This window comes from Telmatherina bonti (assembly GCF_933228915.1).
Source record: "Telmatherina bonti genome assembly, chromosome: 1".
In the NCBI taxonomy this organism is placed as follows: Eukaryota; Metazoa; Chordata; class Actinopteri; order Atheriniformes; family Telmatherinidae; genus Telmatherina; species Telmatherina bonti.
In genome coordinates, this window is record NC_136619.1 from 43,763,570 (window position 1) to 43,791,257 (window position 27,688).

General features: G+C 51.7%; 1 protein-coding gene across 3 annotated transcripts in view; it reads right to left on the reverse strand.

Moving 5' to 3' along the window:
* Positions 1-27,688, reverse strand: part of plekhg4 (pleckstrin homology domain containing, family G (with RhoGef domain) member 4) — a 124,756-nt gene that overhangs the window by 71,129 nt on the left and 25,939 nt on the right. Inside the window, exons 2-14 of one of the 3 annotated variants that reach the window (XM_079241790.1) lie at positions 24,672-24,869; positions 23,374-24,472; positions 22,473-22,613; positions 22,186-22,309; positions 22,000-22,093; positions 13,135-13,221; positions 12,916-13,032; positions 12,745-12,843; positions 12,387-12,671; positions 8,219-8,341; positions 7,742-7,933; positions 844-1,601; positions 525-774 (exon numbers count right to left, since the gene is read on the reverse strand). In XM_079241790.1, the coding sequence (XP_079097916.1) occupies positions 525-774; positions 844-1,601; positions 7,742-7,933; positions 8,219-8,341; positions 12,387-12,671; positions 12,745-12,843; positions 12,916-13,032; positions 13,135-13,221; positions 22,000-22,093; positions 22,186-22,309; positions 22,473-22,613; positions 23,374-24,472; positions 24,672-24,869 (3,567 nt within the window). Of the gene's footprint in view, positions 1-524; positions 775-843; positions 1,602-7,741; positions 7,934-8,218; positions 8,342-12,386; positions 12,672-12,744; positions 12,844-12,915; positions 13,033-13,134; positions 13,222-21,999; positions 22,094-22,185; positions 22,310-22,472; positions 22,614-23,373; positions 24,539-24,671; positions 24,870-27,688 lie in introns of all 3 variants that reach the window. The other 2 variants (XM_079241791.1, XM_079241789.1) reach the window with 2 other exon arrangements.

Genomic DNA, 27,688 nt, shown 5'->3' on the forward strand with positions numbered 1-27,688 from the left:
GGCGTGCTGACGTGGTGACGTGTCGGCGTGCTGACGTGTCGGCGTGCTGACGTGTCGGCGTGTTGGCGTGTCGGCGTGTTGGCGTGCTGACGTGTCGGCGTGCTGACGTGTCGGCGTGCTGACGTGTCGGCGTGTCGGTGTGCTGACGTGTCGGCGTGCTGACGTGTCGACGTGCCGGCGTGCTGACGTGTCGGCGTGCTGACGTGTCGGCGTGCTGACGTGTCGGCGTGGTGGCGTGCTGACGTGTCGGCGTGTCGGTGTGCTGACGTGTCGGCGTGCTGACGTGTCGGCGTGCTGACGTGTTGGCGTGCTGACGTGGTGGCGTGTCGGTGTGCTGACGTGTCGGCGTGTTGACGTGTCGGCGTGCTGACGTGTCGGCGTGCTGACGTGTCGGCGTGCTGACGTGTCGGCGTGCTGACGTGGTGGCGTGTCGGTGTGCTGACGTGTCGGCGTGCTGACGTGTCGGCGTGCTGACGTGTCGGCGTGCTGACGTGTCGGTGTGCTGACGTGTCGGCGTGTCCTACGTGTCTCAGGAAGCAGTGTGGGACTCTCAGCGGGTGCTTCCAGCAGGCCTCCAGCTCCCGCAGGAAGAACTGGCTGTGGAAGTCCAGCAGCTTCTCCAGGTTCCCAAAGACGACGGAACGTTTCCCCCTCATGTCCTGCGGAACGTCGGCTCGCTCCATCTCAGGGAAGTAGTGATGGATGATGTAACGCAGAGAGCGGACGTACTCCTGCTCTGTGGTCACCATCTCCTCTACGATGTGACGCAGCTTACTGCACACACACACACGATGAGGGTCACATCAACCCCCCCACCACCACCTCCCCCTGCTGATCACCCACCTTCCTCTGGGCTGGCCGCGTGTGCTGAGAGTCCTGGAGGTCCCGGAGGTCCGGGGGCTCCCCGGTCCCCTGCCTGCCCAGCCGTGAGCTGCTGTTCTGGGGCAGAGACTCCGGCTGGATGCCTCCGTGCTGCTGACCTCCAGTCCACGGATGAAGACGCCCGTGTTGCCGCAGTGCGCCGGCTCGCTGAGGGCGCGAGGACATGGGCTGTAGCGGACCGCCTCAGGGGTGGGGGGGCAGTCGAAGCTCTGAGTCTTCCTGAGCTGCTGCCGCCTGCTGGAGGAGGAGGAGGGGAGGAAGCTGGGGGAGGAGCTGAGGCGGGGAAGGCTGGGACTGGTGTGCTGTGGGGTCGGAGAGGAGGTGATCTCCTCCGGAGGACAAGAGGAGGTCTCATGGAGACCCCAGAGTCCTGACAGAGTCCTCCTGGAGGAGGTGGAGCTTCTGCTGGTGATGGAGTCAGAGCGGCGTCGGTGGGCGGAGTCTCGCGTCTTCAGAGCTGCCTCCATCTTCCTCTCAAACATCTTCTGGGTCTCCTGGCACTTGGACCAGGCGAAGCTCCACTGGCGGAGGCCGTGCTCCCCCCGCAGCTCCACCGCCTCCACCTTCATGTCCTGGAAACGCCCGTCTGGGATGGGCGGGTGTTTGCGCCGGTAGTCCTCCAGGCAGCCAATCACAGCCTGGCATTTGTCTGGCAGCGTGCAGTCGTCCATACTGACCCCGGCGAGGCGATGCATGCCCTCCAGCGCCCAACCGTACGCCTGCAGCGGGAACACGTGATGTCACACAGTTACTGCCAATCACAAGCAAGCTCCGCCCCCAGAGACCACGATGCACTTGAATGAAGGTTTAACAGAAACTGTGTTCCTGGGTCCACCTGGGCCGGACCCGACCAGAAGCCGCTCGCTTCCCAGACACACACACACACGTATGTACACACACATGTACACATACGTACACACACATATATGTACACACACACACACACACACACACACACACACGTACACATGTACACACACACACACACGTACGTACACACACACGTATGTACACACACGTACACATACGTACACACACACATATGTACACACACACACACACACACACACACGTACACATGTACACACACACACACACGTACGTACACACACACGTATGTACACACACATGTACACATACGTACACACACATATATGTACACACACACACACACACATACGTACACACACACGTATGTACACACACGTACACATACGTACACACACACATATGTACACACACACACACACACACACACGTACACATGTACACACACACACACACGTACGTACACACACACGTATGTACACACACGTACACATACGTACACACACACATATGTACACACACATACACACGCACACATGTACACACACGTACACACACACGTATGTACACACACGTACACACACACATACACGTACACACACACACGTACGTACACACACACACGTATGTACACACACGTACACATACGTACACACACACATATGTACACACACATACACACGCACACATGTACACACACACGTACACACACACACGTATGTACACACACGTACACACACACATACACGTACACACACACGTATGTACACACACACGTATGTACACACACGTACACATACGTACACACACATATGTACACACACACACACACACACGCACACATGTACACACACACACACACGTACACACACACGTATGTACACACACATGTACACATACGTACACACACACATATGTACACACACACACACACACGTACACACACACACACGTACACACACACGTATGTACACACACACACACACACGTACACACACACACGTACACACACACACGTATGTACACACACACGTACACACACACACACGTACACACACACGTATGTACACACACGTACACATACGTACACACACACACACACACACACACACACGTATGTACACACACATGTACACATATGTACACACACACACACACACACGTACACATGTACACACACACACACACGTACACACACACACGTATGTACACACACACACATGTACACACACACACACGTATGTACACACGTACACATACGTACACACACACATATGTACACACACACACACACACACGCACACATGTACACACACACACACACGTACACACACACACGTATGTACACACACACACATGTACACACACACACACGTATGTACACACACACGTACACACACGTATGTACACAAACGTACACAGGCACACATGTACACACACACACGTATGTACACACACGTATGTACACACACGTACACACACGTATGTACACACACATGTACACACACGTATGTACACACACATGTACACACACGTATGTACACACACATGTACACATACGTACACACACACATATGTACACACACACACACGTATGTACACAAACGTACACACACACGTACACAGGCACACATGTACACACACACACGTATGTACACACACATGTACACACACGTACACACACACACGTATGTACACACACATACACACACACACGTATGTACACACACGTACACACACACACACACGTACACACACACATGTACACACACACACACGCAGCATCTTCATCCTTCCAGTTTCCTTCTTTGTGTGTGTGGGGCTCTACACACACAAAGAAGGAAACAGGTGGGCAGAGTCTATCCCAGCCGCTGTCAGATGTGAGGCAAAACCATAGACATCATTTATACATAGACGCCGCATTTTTTTAAAGGATTCTTTAACACTGTGAGGTACAGCCTTTGGCCCTGGGCGAAGGTTTATGTTCTCGGAGTGCTTTTCTTGTATTAGGTTAGGTTTTAGGTTGGCACTCGGAGAATTCAAACCTCCGCCAAGGCCTTTCGAAAGTTCCTGGATCCAAACGGTGATCTGGATCACCACCGAGATTAACTGAGAACTGAGAGCGGACATAACGGTAGCTGCTAACCGAGATCGGACATAACGGTAGCTGCTAACTGAGAGCGGACATAACGGTAGCTGCTAACCGAGAGCAGACATAACGGTAGCTACTAACCGAGAGCAGACATAACGGTAGCTGCTAACTGAGAGCGGACATAACGGTAGCTGCTAACTGAGAGCGGACATAACGGTAGCTACTAACCGAGAGCAGACATAACGGTAGCTGCTAACTGAGAGCGGACATAACGGTAGCTGCTAACTGAGAGCGGACATAACGGTAGCTGCTAACAGAGCGGACATAACGGTAGCTGCTAACTGAGAGCGGACATAACGGTAGCTGCTAACCGAGAGCAGACATAACGGTAGCTGCTAACTGAGAGCAGACATAACGGTAGCTGCTAACTGAGAGCGGACATAACGGTAGCTGCTAACAGAGCGGACATAACGGTAGCTGCTAACTGAGAGCGGACATAACGGTAGCTGCTAACCGAGAGCAGACATAACGGTAGCTACTAACCAAGAGCAGACATAACGGTAGCTGCTAACAGAGCGGACATAACGGTAGCTGCTAACATGAGAGCGGACATAACGGTAGCTGCTAACATGAGAGCAGACATAACGGTAGCTGCTAACATGAGAGCAGACATAACGGTAGCTGCTAACAGAGCGGACATAACGGTAGCTGCTAACATGAGAGCGGACATAACGGTAGCTCCTAACAGAGCGGACATAACGGTAGCTGCTAACAGAGCGGACATAACGGTAGCTGCTAACATGAGAGCAGACATAACGGTAGCTGCTAACATGAGAGCAGACATAACGGTAGCTGCTAACAGAGCGGACATAACGGTAGCTGCTAACATGAGAGCAAACATAATGTTAGCTACTAATGCAAGAGCAGACATTTATGTTTATTACGGCCAAGGTTGAAAAGACGGAACGTCATTTGCACATGCCTAGATGTAAAAAACAGAAAACCTCAGATATACGGGTCTATGTGCAGGAAGACATTGGAGTACCATTCAGGCAGCGACACGTCAGCTTTCATGTCTTCGCATCATCGCGATGCCTTCCTGGAACCATTATGAAGAACATCCAGAAACAGAGGAAGAACGTTCAGCAGGTTGAAGACAACTCTGTATATTTTAACGTGGCGATATCATAAAGGAAGGAAGGATTCTTTTGGCCAATCAGAGGACTGCAGTGTGTGACGCTCTGCCTCTTAGGGTTGGATTGGTAAGACTAAGCAGAAGGTCCCAAAACAGTTTGCATATTCTGGTACCGAGTTGGGCTTGAATGGACTCCGGAGGCCCATCGGTTCTCTGATCAGATCTACTCGTAGAGGGAGGTGATGGGAGGACTGTGGACAATCCTGAAATGGGAGGGGATGGAGCTTCCTGTGGAGGTGAAACAGCCGTTCAGGGCTTCATCCCATTTCTGTTGAACTGATCTGGTTTAAGCGAGGACTGGAAGATCAATACCCCCAGAGCCGATCCATACACCCGTAAACTGATCAACTTATGATGAACCCGGCTTCTCATTCTGCTCAGACACTTGGGGATTCTAACTACCGGCCTCTGATCAAAGCAGATTATCCATGGCATTGATCAGACTGTAAACTGCTGAAGTAAACAAATAAACAACCCGTCAACAAAGCTCCACTTTTTACTAACAACCTGTCAGATAGCATCCAGGCTCTAGACATCCCATAATATCCATCAGATAGGCTGCTTCACCAGCTAGGGGCGAGTGAGCAGTTAAACTACAGAGAGAGAGAGAGAGAGAGAGAGAGAGAGAGCGAGAGAGAGAACTACATGCTACAGGACATGGGAACATGTGAGTTTACATGCATGTAAGCGTGTGCGTGTTCTGCAGCCCGACTGAAGCCAGCAGAAAGCAGCAGCCTGACCATAGACCCCCCCCCCTCCCCCCCAAAACCTCCCCCCGCCCCCTGACAGGCTGAGTGGCAGATGGGCGGTCCCAGAAAGGGGGGGGTGGGTCTGTCACCGTGGCAACAAAGATTTAGTGGTGAAAGGATTTTCCAGCCTACAGGGTCTCGGGGTGGTAACCCCCCTCCCCATGGAGAAGAAGGAAAAGAGAGGAGAGACGGCCTGATGGGGTCAGAACCAGAACCAGAACCAGATCAGTGGTTACATCAGTAGATTCTGGGGTGAACTTGGAACCAGTTTCCAGTCCTGCTCCGTCTGGTCCGCTTCCTGTGATGGATCAAAGTGGACTCTCAAACAGCCGACAACGCATGGCATTGTGGGTAAATACAACCTAAAGCGGCGCATGGAGCAATGGAGGTTCTGGTTCTGTTCACCGGTCAAACTCAGAACTCAGAGAGGTTCTGACAGAAACCAGATCCATGCTTTCCTCTGATCCGACATCAACCTAAACACGAACCAAGTTTCTTCTTTGTTGGTATTCTCTTCTTCTCTGGCAGTGATTCCTGGTGCAGCGCCTCCTCTGGAGGACTCTGGAACACAAAGCTCAAAGGTCCAGTTGGCGCCAGGAACGTAGACTGGATCCAGCAGAACATTTCAGCTCCGACTAAAGTCCAGCAGAAACGGGACAATGTGGGTCAGGATTCTGGACCACCTGACCACGAGCCAGGTCCTCTTCATCATCATCATCATCATCTCTTGATATGGTTCTCACACGTTCCTGATATGTTCCTGATATGTTCCTCACACGTTCCTCACATTGTTCTCATATATTCCTCATATGGTTCTCAGATGTTTCTCAGTTGTTCCTCATATGGTTCTCACACGTTCCTGATATATTCCTCATATGGTTCTCACACGTTCCTCACATGCTCCTCATATGGTTCTCAGATGTTTCTCAGTTGTTCCTCATATGGTTCTCACACGTTCCTGATATATTCCTCATATGGTTCTCACACGTTCCTCACATGCTCCTCATATGGTTCTCATGTTTCTCACACGTTCCTCAGTTGTTCCTCATATGGTTCTCACGTTCCTGATATGTTCCTCACACGTTCCTCACATTGTTTTCATATATTCCTCATATGGTTCTCAGATGTTTCTAAGTTGTTCCTCACATGGTTCCTCACACGTTCCTCAGACATTCTTCATATGTTCCTCACACGTTCCTCAGATGCTCCTCATATGTTCCTCACACATTCCTCAGCTGTTCCTCATATGGTTCTCACGTTCCTCACATGCTCCTCATTTGGTTCTCATATGTTCCTCAGATGCTCCTCATGTTCCTCACACGTTCCTCAGATGCTCCTCATATGTTCCTCACGTTTCTCAGTTGTTCCTTATATGGTTCTCGCACGTTCCTGATATGTTACTCATATGGTTCCTCACACGTTGCTCATATGGTTATCACGTATTCCTCACACGTTCCTTACATGGTTCCTCACACGTTCCTCATATGTTTTTTACACGTTCCTGATATGTTCCACACACGTTCCTCAACTGTTCTCCAGACGTTCCTTCCATTTGTCAGACCCCTCCGTGGTTGCTGACCGTCCCAGGTTGCTGGGAGGGAGTTTTTGGTGGAGAAGGTTCCTCTGTTCAGGTTCTGTAAGGCTGCAGACAGACTCAAATAATCATGTCTCAGATTGCACTTGTTCAAATTTCATCATCATCATCAGTTACAGTAAAGTCAAGCAGACTTTACTGTAACCCCCCCCCCCCCACCCTTTACAACTCCCAACCCAAAACCCCGACAGTCCTCCTCTTCTTCCTCAGATCGTCCTGATCGACACTGCTGGGATCTTTATAGATCCAGAACCTGGTTGGACCTGCAGGGAAACTTCAGCAACGTTTCTGTAGAGCGGACATATTCTGCCACCGCTGGAGGAGGGGGGGGCAGTTCTGGTTCTGTCTGGACCCGACAGACTTCCTACAGACACAGAGACAATCTGCTGTCAGGACTCTACCTGGTCCAGGAAGCGATAGAGCTGAACGGCCCGCTCGATGTTTTGCCCGGTTCCGTCGACCCGCTTAGAGAAGTCCTGCAGCTGAGCCCGGAAGGCCTGAACTTTCAGCTTGAAGACGTGGAGGTCAGCCGAAGACAAGTTGTCCCACCGGTCCAGACGGGACAGCAGCTCCTCACCTTCCTTACAGCGGTTCTGCAAGACAGACGGGAGCAGAACCTTCACACATGTGCAGAACCCTCCCAGAACAGAACAAACCGTTCCGCTGACAGAACAGAACCGTTCCTCTGACAGAACCCCTCAGACTGACAGATGTACAGATCATGTTATAATGGTTCTAATGTTCTGATGGTTCTTACATCATCTGCAGCGGTTCTGTTTCTGCTTTTTAGGCTCCAAATACTTTCAGTTTCTTGAAGGAGCTCGTGTTCTGATGGTTGTGTGTGTGTGTGTGTGTGTGTGTGTGTGTGTGTCTCTTACATAAGCTGTTGTGTAAAACCCTTTGAACTCCTGCTGTTTTCTGGTGAGAAGCTCCAGAGAATCTGCAGGTTCCTCCAGATTCTTTAGGTGGACTTCCCCAACCTCCTCCAGCCACGTCCTCACCTGTCAGAGGACGGACAGGAAGACGGACAGGAGGATGGGTTAGAGGACGGGTCAGAGGACGGATAGGAAGACGGATAGGAGGATGGGTTAGAGGACGGGTCAGAGGATGGATAGGAAGACGGATAGGAGGATGGGTTAGAGGACGATAGGAAGACGGATAGGAGGATGGGTTAGAGGACGGGTCAGAGGACGATAGGAAGACGGATAGGAGGATGGGTTAGAGGACGGGTCAGAGGATGGATAGGAAGACGGATAGGAGGATGGGTTAGAGGACGATAGGAAGACGGATAGGAGGATGGGTTAGAGGACGGGTCAGAGGACGATAGGAAGACGGATAGGAGGATGGGTTAGAGGACGGGTCAGAGGATGGATAGGAAGACGGATAGGAGGATGGGTTAGAGGACGATAGGAAGACGGATAGGAGGATGGGTTAGAGGACGGGTCAGAGGACGATAGGAAGACGGATAGGAGGATGGGTTAGAGGACGCATCAGAGGACGGATAGGAAGACGGACAGGAGGATGGGTTAGAGGACGGGTCAGAGGACGGATAGGAAGACGGATAGGAGGATGGGTTAGAGGACGGGTCAGAGGATGGATAGGAAGACGGATAGGAGGATGGGTTAGAGGACGATAGGAAGACGGATAGGAGGATGGGTTAGAGGACGGGTCAGAGGACGATAGGAAGACGGATAGGAGGATGGGTTAGAGGACGGGTCAGAGGACGATAGGAAGACGGACAGGAGGATGGGTTAGAGGACGGGTCAGAGGACGATAGGAAGACGGATAGGAGGATGGGTTAGAGGACGGGTCAGAGGACGCATCAGAGGACGGATAGGAGGATGGGTTAGAGGACGGGTCAGAGGACGCATCAGAGGACGGATAGGAGGATGGGTTAGAGGACGGGTCAGAGGATGGATAGGAAGACGGATAGGAGGATGGGTTAGAGGACGATAGGAAGACGGATAGGAGGATGGGTTAGAGGACGGGTCAGAGGACGATAGGAAGACGGATAGGAGGATGGGTTAGAGGACGGGTCAGAGGATGGATAGGAAGACGGATAGGAGGATGGGTTAGAGGACGATAGGAAGACGGATAGGAGGATGGGTTAGAGGACGGGTCAGAGGACGATAGGAAGACGGATAGGAGGATGGGTTAGAGGACGGGTCAGAGGATGGATAGGAAGACGGATAGGAGGATGGGTTAGAGGACGATAGGAAGACGGATAGGAGGATGGGTTAGAGGACGGGTCAGAGGACGATAGGAAGACGGATAGGAGGATGGGTTAGAGGACGCATCAGAGGACGGATAGGAAGACGGACAGGAGGATGGGTTAGAGGACGGGTCAGAGGACGGATAGGAAGACGGATAGGAGGATGGGTTAGAGGACGGGTCAGAGGATGGATAGGAAGACGGATAGGAGGATGGGTTAGAGGACGATAGGAAGACGGATAGGAGGATGGGTTAGAGGACGGGTCAGAGGACGATAGGAAGACGGATAGGAGGATGGGTTAGAGGACGGGTCAGAGGACGATAGGAAGACGGACAGGAGGATGGGTTAGAGGACGGGTCAGAGGACGATAGGAAGACGGATAGGAGGATGGGTTAGAGGACGGGTCAGAGGACGCATCAGAGGACGGATAGGAGGATGGGTTAGAGGACGGGTCAGAGGACGCATCAGAGGACGGATAGGAGGATGGGTTAGAGGACGGGTCAGAGGACGGATAGGAAGACGGATAGGAGGATGGGTTAGAGGACGGGTCAGAGGACGCATCAGAGGACGGATAGGAAGACGGATAGGAGGATGGGTTAGAGGACGGGTCAGAGGACGGATAGGAAGACGGATAGGAGGATGGGTTAGAGGACGGGTCAGAGGACGGATAGGAAGACGGATAGGAGGATGGGTTAGAGGACGGGTTAGAGGACGGGTCAGAGGACGGATAGGAAGACGGATAGGAGGATGGGTTAGAGGACAGGTCAGAGGACGCATCAGAGGACGGATAGGAAGACAGATAGGAGGATGGGTTAGAGGACGGGTCAGAGGACGGATAGGAAGACGGATAGGAGGATGGGTTAGAGGACGGATAGGAAGACGGATAGGAGGATGGGTTAGAGGACGGGTCAGAGGACGGGTCAGAGGACGGATAGGAAGACGGATAGGAGGATGGGTTAGAGGACGCATCAGAGGACGGATAGGAAGACGGATAGGAGGATGGGTTAGAGGACGGGTCAGAGGACGGATAGGAAGACGGATAGGAGGATGGGTTAGAGGACGGGTCAGAGGACGGATAGGAAGACGGATAGGAGGATGGGTTAGAGGACGGGTCAGAGGACGGATAGGAAGACGGATAGGAGGATGGGTTAGAGGACGCATCAGAGGACGGATAGGAAGACGGACAGGAGGATGGGTTAGAGGACGGGTCAGAGGACGGATAGGAAGACGGATAGGAGGATGGGTTAGAGGACGGGTCAGAGGACGGATAGGAAGACGGATAGGAGGATGGGTTAGAGGACGGGTCAGAGGACGGATAGGAAGACGGATAGGAGGATGGGTTAGAGGACGGGTCAGAGGACGGATAGGAAGACGGATAGGAGGATGGGTTAGAGGACGCATCAGAGGACGGATAGGAAGACGGACAGGAGGATGGGTTAGAGGACGGGTCAGAGGACGGATAGGAAGACGGATAGGAGGATGGGTTAGAGGACGCATCAGAGGACGGATAGGAAGACAGACAGGAGGATGGGTTAGAGGACGGGTCAGAGGACGGATAGGAAGACGGATAGGAGGATGGGTTAGAGGACGCATCAGAGGACGGATAGGAAGACGGATAGGAGGATGGGTTAGAGGACGGGTCAGAGGACGGATAGGAAGACGGACAGGAGGATGGGTTAGAGGACGGGTCAGAGGACGGATAGGAAGACGGATAGGAGGATGGGTTAGAGGACGGGTCAGAGGACGGATAGGAAGACGGATAGGAGGATGGGTTAGAGGACGGGTCAGAGGACGGATAGGAAGACGGACAGGAGGATGGGTTAGAGGACGGGTCAGAGGACGGATAGGAAGACGGATAGGAGGATGGGTTAGAGGACGGGTCAGAGGACGGATAGGAAGACGGATAGGAGGATGGGTTAGAGGACGCATCAGAGGACGGATAGGAAGACGGACAGGAGGATGGGTTAGAGGACGGGTCAGAGGACGGATAGGAAGACGGATAGGAGGATGGGTTAGAGGACGCATCAGAGGACGGATAGGAAGACGGACAGGAGGATGGGTTAGAGGACGGATAGGAAGACGGATGGGAGGATGGGTTAGAGGACGCATCAGAGGACGGATAGGAAGACGGACAGGAGGATGGGTTAGAGGACGGGTCAGAGGACGGATAGGAAGACGGATAGGAGGATGGGTTAGAGGACGGGTCAGAGGACGGATAGGAAGACGGATAGGAGGATGGGTCAGAGAACAGGTCGGAGGACGGGCCAGAAACACGGTGTCTATTCAGACATTCTGATTGGCTGCCGCTTTCAGGCACCAGGAGAGGGCGCCATGTTGCAGTGTCTGGAGACGTTTCTGACCAATCGCTTCAAAGCTTTCATCTTGATATTTATTCTGCTGTTTAAAGGTAGAGTATGTAAGATTTTCAAAATTCATAATTAGATAGTTTTTTAAACATGTATGTTCCAGTCTGTCCATATTTGATGCGTTATTAAATTACAAGTTTAATTAATGACAAAGACCCTTCTTAAATGTTTTCTGACCAGTAAAAAAAAAAAAAAAAGTACTTTTTTCCACCAGTAGGGGGAGTATAAGCCCATTTATTGCAGAGCGGCTCTCAGCTACAGCTCACAAGCGATTCCTGCTGTCATTGGAGCTGGCAAGGAGGAGGGGTGAGTTTTGCTCATCACTGCCAACCTGTGGTCGTTTGTGGAGGTAGTAGTTTTGTGGTTTTGCTCACGACCTGGTGTTTGCCACTTGGTGGTGGAAAGAATCGCCTTAAAATCTTACATACTTTGCCTGAGAAGGCCACTACTGAGCATGCTCAGACCCACCTGGCTGAAGCCCTGCTCCAGACTCCTGAAGTCCAAGATGAAGTCCAGCTCCCGGGTCCGGGAGTTGGACAGGGTCACCAGACGGTGCAGCATTTCGTCAACCTGATTGTAAAGAGACGCCACCGTCTCCACCGCCACCCGCTGATCCTCGGACAACCTGCCTCCCTCTTCGCTGCGGAGGCAGGACAAACAGGTCCCGCCCTCTTGCTGCAGCTGGACCAATCGGCTGTCAGCCAGGACGCTGCTCATCATGGCCTTGTACCTGGACAGCTGGAGCTGTGCGTCCTGGAGAGACCAGAGACACACCTGTTCAGGTAACATCCGACAAACATCCAATCAACTGCAGACGGTGCGTTACCTTGGCGACAGCAGGTAAAGGCGAGCTCTGCAGGACGCTGATGGTTTCCTGTAGCAGCGTGACGACGTCTTCACACTGACTGGTCAGATGGTCCACTCTCTGGCATGAGACAGAGGACATGAGACAGAGGTTTTGCAGAGTGGTTATGTGGTTCTGATCGATGATACGGACCGATCGGAAACGGATCCATCTGCTGTGGCTGAAGACGGCGGTCCCTCCCAGCTCGGCAGGCAGCTGCTGGACGTCCACGTGTCTCTGCAGAGACCTGACGGACGTCAGGACGTCCACCTGCACCAAAGACGCAGTCCCACCGTCATCCAACGCTCCTGCCTCCACATACACCAACATCCGTCTCCACGGTTACACACCAACATCCATCTCCATGGTTACCTGTATGTTTGCAGGTCTGTCCACAAGCAGAGGCGAGTCCTTGTTCACCAGGATGAAGACGGAGTGGACCGAGCCCGGAGCGTCCTCCTGGACAGAGCAGAGACACACAGCTGGTCCAGAACCGGTCCTGAACTTGGTCTGGAACCTGGTCCAGCACCCGGTCCGCAACCTGGTCCGGAACCTGGACCGGAACCTGGTTCTGGCAAAAGTTCTGACTAGTCACGACGCTCCAAAATGTCACATAATACACATCGATCGTCATCTTAAGAGCATGAGAACATTTAACGGATAACTGAGGCGAACAAATACATTTAAAAAGATAAATTATAGGGAGATTTTAATATGTCCAGAAGCAGGAACTGACAATTCAATTCAATTCAACTTTGCCATCTCAAGACGCTTTACAGACAGAGGGGAAAACATAATGAAGGCCAATTCATAACAGCCTATATAAGGAAACCAACAGATTGAGTTGGGTCCAACTCAATCTCCCATCCTGAGCAAGCACACTGGCTGAGAGAAAGAAGCTCAGTGTATCAGGAAATGTCCCTCAGCAGTCTAAACCTATAGCAGCATAACTAAGGGATGCTAACCACCCCTAGCTATAGGACTTATCAAAAAGATAAGTCTTCAGCCTAGTCTTAAAGGTGGGGAGGGTGTCTGCTTCCCTAACACTAACTGGGAGCTTATTCCATAAGAGAGGGGCCTGATAACCAAAGGCTCTGCCTCCTGCTCGGCTCTTTGAGACTCTAGGAACCACAAGTAAGCCTGCAGTCTGCGAACGAAGTACTCTGCTTGGTATATAAGGAACTATGAGGTCTTTGATATATAGTGGTGCCTGGTTGTGGAGGGCTTTATATGTAAGGAGAAGGATTTTAAATTCTATTCTAGATTCAACAGGTAGCCAATGAAGAGAGGCTAAAACTGGAGAAATATGATCTCTCCTGCTGGTTCTGGTCAGGACTCTGGCTGCAGAATTCTGGATCAGCTGAAGGCTTTTCAGGGCATATTTAGGACAGCCCAGTAATAGAGAGTTACAGTAATCTAGTCTCGAAGTAACAAAAGCGTGAACCAGTTTTTCTGCATCACTCCGAGACAGAATGTCCCTAATTTTGGCTATATTACGTAAATGAAAGAAGGCTGTTTTAGTAACCTGCTTAATATGTGGGCCAAAGGACAGGTCAGGGTCAAATATTACTCCAAGGTTTCTCACTGTAGCACTGGAAGCTAAAGTAATGCCATCCAGGTTCATTACAAAACCGGAAAATTTAGCTCTGAGTTTTTCAGATCCAACGAGAATTACTTCAGTCTTATCTGAGTTTAAGAGGAGAAAATTTCTAGACATCCAAGTCTTTATGTCTATGAGACAATTTTGTAGCCTATTGGGCTGATTTGTTTCATCTGGTTTAAAGGATAAGTATAGTTGAGTATCATCTGCATAACAATGAAAGTTTATTCCATGCTGTCTAATAATTTTGCCTAAAGGGAGCATATATAGCGTGAAGAGTACTGGTCCAAGTACAGAACCTTGAGGAACTCCATGACTTACTGTAGTTTGGGAGGAGGACTTGTCATTTACATGAACAAACTGAAGTCTATCAGATAAATATGATTTAAACCAGCTTAACGCTGTACCTGTAATTCCAACCACCTGTTCTAGTCTTTGTAACAGAATGTTATGATCGACTGTATCAAATGCAGCACTAAGATCAAGCAAGATAAGTACGGACACAAGTCCTTTGTCTGAGGCCATAAGAAGGTCATTAGTAACTTTCACCAATGCTGTCTCAGTGCTATGATGAGCTCTAAATCCTGACTGAAACTCCTCGCATAAATTATTTCTGCTCAGGTGGGCATGTAGCTGAGCGGAAACTATTTTCTCCAGAATTTTGGACATAAACGGGAGGTTAGATATAGGTCTATAATTTGCTCTCACCTCTGGATCCAGAGATTGCTTTTTAAGTAAAGGCTTGATTACAGCAGTTTTAAATGATTGTGGTACATATCCTGTCACTAAAGACATATTGATAAGGTTTAGTAGTGATGTATTAATTAAAGGGAAAATGTCCTTAAAGAGGCTCGTTGGGAGAGGGTCTAAGATACAGGTGGATGGTTTAGATGAAGCTATTATTTTAGTTAATTCAGAGGGTTGGACAGGACAGAAACTATTTAGACACAAGTCAGATCCTGGTTCTAAGGATGCTTCGGAGACCACAACAGGCTCAAATCATAGGTAGAAGGAAGAATATTGTGAATTTGATCTCTAATAGTGTCAATTTTATTCCTGAAAAAATACATGAAATCATCACAGCTAAGTGAGAAAGGAATACATGGCTCCACAGCGCTCCGGCTCCTAGTAAGCCTAGCTACAGTGCTGAAAAGAAACCGAGGGTTGTTTTTGTTTTCCTCTATCAATGATGAATAATAAGCTGTTCTTGCCGTACGTAAGGCTTTTTTGTATACGATTAAACTTTCTTTCCAGGTTAAGTGAGACTCCTCTAGTCCTGATGAACGCCATCTGTTTTCCAAACGCCTTGACGCCTGTTTTAGAGCTCGAAGCTGGGAATTAAACCAGGGAGCCTTCATAATCTTACCTAATTTCTTCTTCTTTAGGGGAGCAACATTATCCAAGGTTGTACGCATTGAAGCTGTTATAGTATCAGCATGTTGATCAATCTGAGCAGGAGTAAGGCTTAAAGGGGGACTCTCAGTCATGCTAACACATGGTAGAGGGGAAAAAATTGATTCAATTGATTGTTTAAATTTTGTAATATTATTGTCTGATAAACATCTACTATAATAGAATTTATTTTTGGTCAGTGAGTAATCAAATAAAGTGAATTCAAAGGTTAATAAGAAGTGATCGAACAAGACAGGGTTTTGAGGAAATACTTTGAGCTTATCAGTCTCAATACCAGATGTTAGAACCAGATCAAGAGTATGACCATGAGAGTGAGTGGCTCCATTGACATTTTGTGAAAACCCAATTGAGTTTAGAATAGAGCTAAAGGAAATGTTTAAACTATCATTTTCATGGTCAACATGAATATTAAAATCACCTAGTACAATGACCTTATCAGTAGTCAGCACTAACTCAGACAAGAGATCAGAGAATTCGGTCAGAAACTCGGAGTAAGGTCCAGGTGAGCGATACACTAATGCTAAAAGGAGCGGTTTCTCTGAATTCCATTTTGGATGAGATAAATTTAATGTCAGGAATTCAAAGGATTTATAGTTAGTTTTGTGCTTAGGATTAATTAAAAATTCTGACTGAAAAATAGCTGCAACACCTCCTCCTCTGCCTGTAGTTCTAGGAATGTGAAAGTTTAAATAGTTAGCTGGCGTAGCTTCATTAATACTAACATAATCCTCTTGCTGTCACCAGGTTTCCGTAAGACAGAGTAAATCAATGTGGTGATCACCTATCAAGTCATTGACTAATAAAGACTTATTTGAGAGGGATCTGATATTCAGAAGGCCACACTTTATTGTCTTATTTTCAGATTTTATTAGATCCATTGTTTTTATTTTTATGAGGTTTTCACGATTAACCCCAGAAGTGTTTTTGTGTTGTTTAATTCTTACTGCTGGGAAGTTGTATAAGGTCGGAATGGGGTTTTGGGTGGGCGGCGGCAGGTGGGAAGCTGCAGAAAAGTGTGTAGGACTACAATTCTGCCTCCTGGTCCCAACCCTGAGTTGTCAATTTAGCTGACTAATAAAAGAGTCCATACTGCTAGATAAGAGAGCGGCTCCATCCAACGTGGGATGGATGCCATCTCTCCTAATAAGACCAGGCTTTCCCCAAAAAGCGCTCCAGTTATCTATAAAACCCACGTTGTTATCGGAACACCACCTAGACAACCAGTGGTTGAAGGATGACATGCGGCTAAACATGTCATCGCTGATTAAATTTGGCAAGGGACCAGAGAAAACTACGGAGTCCGACATGCTCTTGGCAAAGTTACACACCGAAGCAACATTAATTTTAGTGACCTCCGATTGGCGTAACCGGGTGTCGTTACCGCCGACGTGAATTACAATCTTACGGTATTTACGTTTAGCCTTAGTCAGCAGTTTCAAATACGATTCGACGTCGCCCGCTCTGGCCCCAGGAATGCATTTGACTATGGTCCCCGGTGTCTCTAGAGCCACGTTTCTGACTATGGAACTACCTATAATCAGGGTTTCTGCCTCAGCGGGTGTGTCGCCGAGAGGGGAAAATCTGTTAGAAACGTGAACAGGTCGGTGGTGGCCAGTGGGTTTTGGTTTGAGGCTACGTTTCCGCCTGACCGTCGTCCAGCCCGCCTCGGCTCCCGGCTGCGCGGGAACTGCTGAGGGACCACTAGGTGGGCTAGCTGCCCTGGCTGGTAGCTCCGCACTGGCTAATGGGGGCTTGCTGACTAACTGCTTCCCTAACTGAGTGCGGAGCTTCTAACTCACAGAGCCTCGCCTCCAAAGCTGCCAAGCTGCTACACTTAATACACCTACCGTTATCACTAAAGGAGGCGGAGGAGTAGCTAAACATCAGACACACCGAGCAAGAAAAGGCAGGGGACCGGGGTGTGGGAAGAGAGCTAGCAGCCATGCTAAAACCGAGTGCTTGAGCTGTTTAAGTCAAGTAAACAGAAAGCCTAAGATCCCGAAAATAAATGCAATATATAGAAGAGTGGTTTGGGAAGGTATTGTGCGCTGAAGTGAGTGGTTGGTTAACAATAGATAGAAGTTAGAAAGAAATTAAAGGAGCCAACGGCTCGTAGCAATCCGCAGTGACACACGCTAGGCAAACAGGAAATGACACAATACGTTACCGCAACGTCAGCACGGTTCTGATGGGTTCTCTCTGGTTCTGACCGGTTCTGATAGGTTCTGTCTGGTTCTGACCGGTTCTGATGGGTTCTGTCTGGTTCTGACCGGTTCTGATGGGTTCTGTCTGGTTCTGACCGGTTCTGATAGGTTCTGTCTGGTTCTGACCGGTTCTGATGGGTTCTGTCTGGTTCTGACCGGTTCTGATGGGTTCTGTCTGGTTCTGACCAGTTCTGATAGGTTCTGTCTGGTTCTGATAGGTTCTGACCGGTTCTGACCGGTTCTGATAGGTTCTGTCTGGTTCTGACCGGTTCTGATGGGTTCTGTCTGGTTCTGATGGGTTCTGTCTGGTTCTGATAGGTTCTGACCGGTTCTGATGGGTTCTGTCTGGTCCTGACCGGTTCTGATGGGTTCTGTCTGGTTCTGACCGGTTCTGACCGGTTCTGATGGGTTCTGTCTGGTTCTGACCGGTTCTGATGGGTTCTGTCTGGTTCTGATAGGTTCTGACCGGTTCTGATGGGTTCTGTCTGGTCCTGACCGGTTCTGATGGGTTCTGTCTGGTTCTGACCGGTTCTGATAGGTTCTGTCTGGTTCTGACCGGTTCTGATGGGTTCTGTCTGGTTCTGATAGGTTCTGACCGGTTCTGATAGGTTCTGTCTGGTTCTGACCGGTTCTGATGGGTTCTGTCTGGTTCTGACCGGTTCTGATGGGTTCTGTCTGGTTCTGATGGGTTCTGTCTGGTTCTGACCGGTTCTGATGGGTTCTGTCTGGTTCTGATGGGTTCTGTCTGGTTCTGTTTGGTTCTGATAGGTTCTGATGGGTTCTGTCTGGTTCAGGATGGGTTCTGTCCGGTTCTGATGGGTTCTGTCTGGTTCAGGATGGGTTCTGTCCGGTTCTGATGGGTTCTGTCTGGTTCTGATGGGTTCTGTCTGGTTCTGATGGGTTCTGACCGGTTCTGATGGGTTCTGTCTGGTTCTGTTTGGTTCTGATAGGTTCTGATGGGTTCTGTCTGGTTCTGATGGGTTCTGACCAGTTCTGATGGGTTCTGTCTGGTTCTGTCTGGTTCTGACCGGTTCTGATGGGTTCTGTCTGGTTCTGATGGGTTCTGTCTGGTTCTGACCGGTTCTGATGGGTTCTGTCTGGTTCTGATGGGTTCTGACCAGTTCTGATGGGTTCTGTCTGGTTCTGACCGGTTCTGATGGGTTCTGTCTGGTTCTGATAGGTTCTGTCTGGTTCTGATAGGTTCTGTCTGGTTCTGATGGGTTCTGACCGGTTCTGATGGGTTCTGTCTGGTTCTGATGGGTTCTGTCTGGTTCTGATGGGTTCTGACCGGTTCTGATGGGTTCTGTCTGGTTCTGACCGGTTCTGTCTGGTTCTGTTGGTTCTGATGGGTTCTGTCTGGTTCTGATGGGTTCTGACCGGTTCTGATGGGTTCTGTCTGGTTCTGTTTGGTTCTGATGGGTTCTGTCTGGTTCTGATGGGTTCTGACCAGTTCTGATGGGTTCTGTCTGGTTCTGACCGGTTCTGATGGGTTCTGTCTGGTTCTGATGGGTTCTGACCGGTTCTGATAGGTTCTGTCTGGTTCTGATGGGTTCTGACCGGTTCTGATGGGTTCTGTCTGGTTCTGACCGGTTCTGATGGGTTCTGTCTGGTTCTGATGGGTTCTGACCGGTTCTGATGGGTTCTGTCTGGTTCTGATAGGTTCTGATAGGTTCTGTCTGGTTCTGACGGTTCTGATGGGTTCTGTCTGGTTCTGACCGGTTCTGTCTGGTTCTGATGGGTTCTGACCGGTTCTGATGGGTTCTGACCGGTTCTGATGGGTTCTGTCTGGTTCTGATGGGTTCTGACCGGTTCTGATGGGTTCTGTCTGGTTCTGACCGGTTCTGATAGGTTCTGTCTGGTTCTGACCGGTTGTGATGGGTTCTGTCTGGTTCTGACCGGTTGTGATGGGTTCTGTCTGGTTCTGATAGGTTCTGTCTGGTTCTGTTGGTTCTGATGGGTTCTGTCTGGTTCTGATGGGTTCTGTTTGGTTCTGATGGGTTCTGTCTGGTTCTGACCGGTTCTGATGGGTTCTGTCTGGTTCTGTTTGGTTCTGATAGGTTCTGATGGGTTCTGTCTGGTTCTGATGGGTTCTGACCAGTTCTGATGGGTTCTGTCTGGTTCTGTCTGGTTCTGACCGGTTCTGATGGGTTCTGTCTGGTTCTGATGGGTTCTGTCTGGTTCTGACCGGTTCTGTCTGGTTCTGATAGGTTCTGTCTGGTTCTGATGGGTTCTGACCGGTTCTGATGGGTTCTGTCTGGTTCTGATGGGTTCTGTCTGGTTCTGATGGGTTCTGACCGGTTCTGATGGGTTCTGTCTGGTTCTGACCGGTTCTGTCTGGTTCTGACCGGTTCTGATGGGTTCTGTCTGGTTCTGATAGGTTCTGTCTGGTTCTGTTGGTTCTGATGGGTTCTGTCTGGTTCTGATGGGTTCTGACCGGTTCTGATGGGTTCTGTCTGGTTCTGTTTGGTTCTGATAGGTTCTGATGGGTTCTGTCTGGTTCTGATGGGTTCTGACCAGTTCTGATGGGTTCTGTCTGGTTCTGTCTGGTTCTGACCGGTTCTGATGGGTTCTGTCTGGTTCTGACCGGTTCTGTCTGGTTCTGATAGGTTCTGTCTGGTTCTGACCGGTTCTGATGGGTTCTGTCTGGTTCTGACCGGTTCTGATGGGTTCTGTCTGGTTCTGATGGGTTCTGTCTGGTTCTGATGGGTTCTGACCGGTTCTGATGGGTTCTGTCTGGTTCTGACCGGTTCTGATAGGTTCTGTCTGGTTCTGACCGGTTCTGATGGGTTCTGTCTGGTTCTGATAGGTTCTGTCTGGTTCTGACCGGTTCTGGTGGGTTCTGACCGGTTCTGATGGGTTCTGTCTGGTTCTGATGGGTTCTGATGGGTTCTGATGGGTTCTGACCGGTTCTGATGGGTTCTGTCTGGTTCTGACCGGTTCTGATAGGTTCTGTCTGGTTCTGACCGGTTCTGATGGGTTCTGTCTGGTTCTGATAGGTTCTGTTGGTTCTGATGGGTTCTGTCTGGTTCTGATGGGTTCTGACCGGTTCTGATGGGTTCTGTCTGGTTCTGTTTGGTTCTGATAGGTTCTGATGGGTTCTGTCTGGTTCTGATGGGTTCTGTCTGGTTCTGACCGGTTCTGTCTGGTTCTGATAGGTTCTGTCTGGTTCTGACCGGTTCTGATGGGTTCTGTCTGGTTCTGACCGGTTCTGATGGGTTCTGTCTGGTTCTGATAGGTTCTGTCTGGTTCTGTTGGTTCTGATGGGTTCTGTCTGGTTCTGACCGGTTCTGATGGGTTCTGTCTGGTTCTGTTTGGTTCTGATAGGTTCTGATGGGTTCTGTCTGGTTCTGACCAGTTCTGATGGGTTCTGTCTGGTTCTGTCTGGTTCTGACCGGTTCTGATGGGTTCTGTCTGGTTCTGATGGGTTCTGTCTGGTTCTGACCGGTTCTGTCTGGTTCTGATAGGTTCTGTCTGGTTCTGACCGGTTCTGATGGGTTCTGTCTGGTTCTGATGGGTTCTGACCGGTTCTGATAGGTTCTGTCTGGTTCTGATAGGTTCTGTCTGGTTCTGTTGGTTCTGATGGGTTCTGTCTGGTTCTGACCGGTTCTGATGGGTTCTGTCTGGTTCTGTTTGGTTCTGATAGGTTCTCTCTGGTTCTGTCTGGTTCTGATGGGTTCTGACCAGTTCTGATGGGTTCTGTCTGGTTCTGTCTGGTTCTGACCGGTTCTGATGGGTTCTGTCTGGTTCTGATGGGTTCTGTCTGGTTCTGACCGGTTCTGTCTGGTTCTGATAGGTTCTGTCTGGTTCTGACCGGTTCTGATGGGTTCTGACCGGTTCTGTCTGGTTCTGATGGGTTCTGACCGGTTCTGATGGGTTCTGTCTGGTTCTGATGGGTTCTGACCGGTTGTGATGGGTTCTGTCTGGTTCTGATGGGTTCTGTCTGGTTCTGATGGGTTCCGTCTGGTTCTGCTATGATGGACCAGTTAGTGATGTCATGAACCTGGTGATCATGTGACCCACCTGCAGCGACTGGAGGGCGAAGAACATGGCGGAGACCGGAGCAGCTCTACGGGCGTCGACCAGAACCACAAGACCCAATGCTCGGACCTCATTCCTGTCCCAGACAGGAAGTGATGTCAGAGAGAGAACTACAGTCAGATGGGAGGAGGAGGAGGATGATGAGGTGGAGGAGGAGGAGAAGAGTACCTGAGTGTGGAGGTGTAGTACAGCAGGAGGCGGAGCAGCTCGGAACCGCAGCATGCCGGGTTGGACCAGACGCCGTCTGAGGAGCGCACGGTGAGGAGAGGACGTCCTCCTCTGTCTCTGGTTCCTGCATCCAGATCAAAACCAGAACCGACACCATCAGTCAGATTTGGACCAGAGATCCTGGTCCAGGTCTCTGTAGACCTGCAGACTGGACTCATGGTCCGGGCTAACAGACCCGGCTCCGGATCAGAAGGACTTTCTGGACCAGAACTTGGTCTCCTTCTTACCGGGCAGACAGACAGCTCCAGACCTCAGGAGGACACTGTAGAACCTGGACTGGACTGGAACTGTAGCAGCAGGTTCTGGTTCTACTGGACCGAAACCAGACAGACGGGCCTCCAACTGGACCAGACAAGACTCCTCCAGACCTGAGGAGGAGCAGCAGAGACATCTGTATGACCTGGGCATGCGTGTACGCTGGTACGGAGGAGGTCAGGAGGAGGTGGAGAGGAGGTGGAGAGGTCAGGAGGAGGTGGAGAGGAGGTCAGGAGGAAGTGGAGAGGAGGTGGAGAGGAGGTCAGGAGGAGGTGGAGAGGAGGTCAGGAGGAAGTGAAGTGGAGGTGGAGAGGAGGTCAGGAGGAGGTGGAGAGGAGGTCAGGAGGAAGTGAAGTGGAGGTGGAGAGGAGGTCAGGAGGAGGTGGAGAGGAGGTCAGGAGGAAGTGAAGTGGAGGTGGAGAGGAGGTCAGGAGGAGGTGGAGAGGAGGTCAGGAGGAAGTGAAGAGGAAATGAAGAGGAGGTCAGGAGGAGGTGAAGAGGAAATGAAGACGAGGTCAGGAGGAGGTGAGGATGAAGTGGAGAGGAGGTCAGAAGGAGGTGAAGAGGAAATGAAGAGGTCAGGAGGAGGTGAAGAGGAGGTCAGGAGGCGGTGGAGAGGAGGCGCAGAGGAGGTGAATAGGAAGTCAGGAGGAGGTGAAGAGGAGGCCAGGAGGTCAGAAGGAGGTGAAAAGGAAATGAAGAGGAGGTCAGGAGGAGGTGAGGATGAAGTGAAGAGCAGGTCAGGAGGACGTGAATACGAAGTCAGGAGGAGGTGAGGAGGAGGTGAAGAAGAGAAAGTGAGAAGAGCAGTGTAGATGAGGAGGTGAGTTCGCATATTGAGCAGAGGAAGGAGGTGAAAGGGAGAAGGAGTACCTTCATTGTGACGTTCGGGAGATCTTCCTCCTTCAGACTCCTTGCGGCTGCACTCCTCCTTCTCAGGAAGTGTTTGTGGTTTCCTTCCAGATTCTCCTCTCTCTTCCTCCTCTCCTTTTGGTGCATCTCTCTTCACCTCCTCCTCTACCTCCACCTCCTCTGGTCCTTCCTCCTCTACCTGCTCCTCCTCCTCTTTGCTAACTGCTGTTCCTACAGCTTTTATTTCTGTCACCTCCTCAATTCTTCCTCCCTGCACTGTACCCCTCTTTACCTCCTCCCTCCTCTGCGTCTCCTCCTGCACCTCCTCTCTGTCCTCCCATTGGTCTGAACTGGTTTCAGGTACTGGACTCAGGTCCACGCTCCCTTTGGGACCTGTACCTCCTGTTGGCTGACTCCTGGGATCTCCTTCAGGAGGAGCAGAGGAGGAGAAGGGGGCGAGTACGACGGGTCTGCACAGCTCCTGGTTCTGCTTGGTTCTGGATCGGTTCTGGAGGCTGATGGACTGGGTTAAGGACCCTTTCTGGGGGGAGAACCGGGGGAGCTCCATCAGCTCCACGTACTCCCCCTCCGAGTCGTCCCCCTTGCTGCCGGCTGCTGATTGGTCGCTTTCTGTGGGGGGCGGGCCAGAGGACCGGCTGTCCCCGTCTCCGACCGAGGACTCCCGGTCCTCCTCGGGGGCGGTCCTCGGGCCGCTGAGGAATGGCGGGTAGACCAGGTCCTCCCAGGGGACCTGGAAGACGTCGCCGCCGGCGGACAGGAGACAGCGGTCCAGCCTCGCCGCTCCTCGCCGCTCCCTGTCCCGATTGACCGAGTCCAGCCAGGACATGCTGAACAGCGTCCTCAGAGACGCCGACGGCACCTCCTGCTGCTCCACATGGCGGCCGCCGGCGGACAGGCTGCAGAGGAGCAGGCGGGGAGGTGGGGCTGAGCCGCTGCAGGAGGTGTGGGGTCGAGGAGGAGCAGCAGGAGGTGCAACCAGGAGGTAGAAGTCTCCTGGACGGAGGACACGCTGGTTCAGAGGACAGAGCTGGACAACGACCTTCTCATGGATACACAGAGGCCAACCTTCATGGAGAAAGTGGAGTCCAGAGAAAGGAGACTGGAGGAGGGGGAGAGGGGGGGAGGAGGTGCAAGGGAGTAAAGGGGAAGGAGTGGGAGAAGAGGGCTGGAGAGTCTTTATTACTTTATGCCTAAAAAATTTGGCAAAAGAATATGTTCTGGAGGAGGACGAGGGGGGAGGGAGGAGGAGAGAACAGGGGGCAGGGGGAGGTTGCAGGAGGAGCAGATCAGATACTCACGCAGGCCTCCTGCTGGAGGTCCTGTAGGAAGTGCTTGGCCGGCAGCAGGAAGTGGATCAGGTATCGGAGACCGTCTCCTCGGTAACAGGCCTCCACGACACTGAGGACCTGACAGAGGACGGTCGGGGATGTGGCCTGGAAAGGCGGGTAGAGGGCGGCCAGAGCCGTCTGGATGCAGCGGTCCAAAGACTCCGAGTCCTGCACGAAGACAGATGGAGGTTACAATGGGAGGACAGACCGTTACCATGACGACGATAAGTAGCGATTCAACCATAGACTGTATATAAAAGATGGGCGGAGCCTCCGTGACGCCACCCGTAGGTTTCTGAAGAGGTGAATTGAAGCTCGGTGGGCGGTTCCTACCATCACCATGTTGGCAGAGGCACACATGTCGTCTCACCCGGAAAATACAAATATGGGCAAAGAGGTGGAGCTGAGAGGGGGGCTGTGGGCGTCATGGTAGATGACTGACATCTAGCGAACTCCGAGCTGCCTGTAGCTAAGAGCTAACCGAGCTAACCCGGAGATAATAGGAGCTAACCAGCTAACGGAGGTAAGCGGGCTAAAACTAAGTCACATTTTTTTTTTTTTTTTTTTAACCTGTCCTGTCCAGCATCTCAGCATACAGAACAGCAATCTGCGCGACATATTTTTGCCAAACAGACCATCCATCCATCCATCTTCTGCCGCTTATCCGGGGTCGGGTCGTGGGGGCAGCAGCCTAAGCAGAGAAGCCCAGACTTCCCTCTCCCCAGCCACATTTGCCAACTCTGCGGGGGGGATCCCGAGGCGTTCCCAGGCCAGCCAAGAGATATAATCCCTCCAGCGTGTCCTGGGTTTTCCCCGGGGTCTCCTCCCAGAGGGACGTGCCTGGAACACCTCACCAGGGAGGTCCAGGAGGCATCCTGACCAGATGCCCGAGCCACCTCAACTGGTTCCTCTCGATGCGGAGGAGCAGCGGCTCTATTCTGTTCTCCTCCCGGATGACCGAGCTCCTCACCCTATCTCTCAGGGAGAGCCCGGCCACCCTGTGGAGGAAACCCATTTCAGCCACCTGTATACGAGATCTTGTTCTTTCGGTCACGACCCACAGCTCATGACCATAGGTGAGGGTAGGAACGTAGATCGACTGGTAAATCGAGAGCTTCGCCTTCTGGCTCAGCTCCTTCTTCACCACGACAAGCTCTGACACCTGTTGTACAGGGACCGGACAGCTCGTACAAGGGGGTCCGGTACCCTATACTCCCGGAGTACCCCCCACAGGAGTCCCCAGGGGACACGGTCGAACGCCTTCTCCAGGTCCACAAAGCACATGTAGACTGGTTGGGCAAACTCCCATGCCCCCTCCAGGACCCCAAAGACAGTATAGAGCTGGTCCACTGTTCCGCGACCAGGACAAAAACCACACTGCTCCTCCTCAATCCGAGATTCGACTACCCGGCGGACCCTCCTCTCCAGGACCCCTGAATAGACCTTACCCGGGAGGCTGAGGAGTGTGATTCCCCTGTAATTGGAACACACCCTCCGGTCCCCCTTCTTAAAAAGGGGGACCACCACCCCAGTCTGCCAATCCAGCGGTACTGCCCCCGATGTCCACGCGATGCTGCAGAGGCGTGTCAGCCAGGACAGCCCCACAGCATCCAGAGCCTTAAGGAACTCCGGGCGGATCTCATCCACCCCCGGGGCCTTGCCGCCAAGGAGCTTTTTGACCACCTCAGCAACTTCAGCCCCAGAGATAGGAGAGTCCACCCCTGAGTCCGCCAGCTCTGCTTCCTCATCGGAAGACGTGTTGGTAGGATTGAGGAGGTCTTCGAAGTATTCCCTCCACCGACCCACTACGTCCCGAGTTGAGGTCAGCAGCTCCCCACCTCCACTGTACACAGTGTTGATGGAGCACTGCTTCCCCCTCCTGAGCCGCCGATGGTGGACCAGAATCTCCTCGAAGCCGTCCGGAAGTCTTTCTCCATGGCCTCGCCGAACTCCTCCCACACACGAGTTTTTGCCTTGGGGACAACCGAAGCCGCATGCCGCTTAGCCCGTCGGTACCCATCAGCTGCCTCCAGTCCCACAGGCCAAGAAGGCCCGATAGGACTCCTTCTTCAGCTTGACGGCATCCCTCACTGCTGGTGTCCACCAACGAGTCCTGGGATTACTGCCACGACAGGCACCAACGACCTTACAGCCACAGCTCCGGCTGGCCGCCTCAGCAATAGAGGCACGGAACACAGCCCATTCGGACTCAATGTCCCCCGCCTCACTCGGGACATGGTTGAAGCTCTGCTGAAGGTGGGAGTTGAAGCTCGCTCTGACAGGGGACTCAGCCAGACGTTCCCAGCAGACCCTCACAACACGTTTGGGCCTGCCAGATCTGACCGGCTTCCTCCCCCACCATCTGAGCCAACTCACCACCAGGTGGTGATCAGTTGAAGCTCCGCCCCCCTCTTCACCCGAGTGTCCAAGGCATGTGGCCGCAGGTCCGACGATACGACTACAAAACCCATCATCGAACTGCGGCCCAGGGAATCCTGATGCCAGGTGTACATATGGACACTCTTATGCTGGAACATGGTGTTCGTTATGGACAATCCATGACGAGCACAGAAGTCCAATAACAAAACACCATTTGGGTTCAGAGGGGGGGGGGACCATGCCTCCCCATCACGCCCCTCCAGGTCTCACTGTTGTTGCCCACGTGAGCATTGAAGTCCCCCAGCAGAACAATGGAGTCCCCAGAAGGAGCACCCTCCAGCACTCCCTCCAAGGACTCCAGAAAGGGTGGGTACTCTGAACTGCTGTTCGGTGCATAAGCACAGACAACAGTCAGGACCCGTCCCCCCACCCGGAGGCGGAGGGAAACTACCCTTTCATCCACCGGGGTAAACCCCAACGTGCAGGCACCAAGCTGGGGGCTGATGAGAATGCCCACACCTGCTCGGCGCCTCCCACCATGAGCAACTCCAGAGTGGAAGAAGGTCCAGCCCCTCTCGAGGGTACTGGTTCCAGAGCCCAAGCCATGC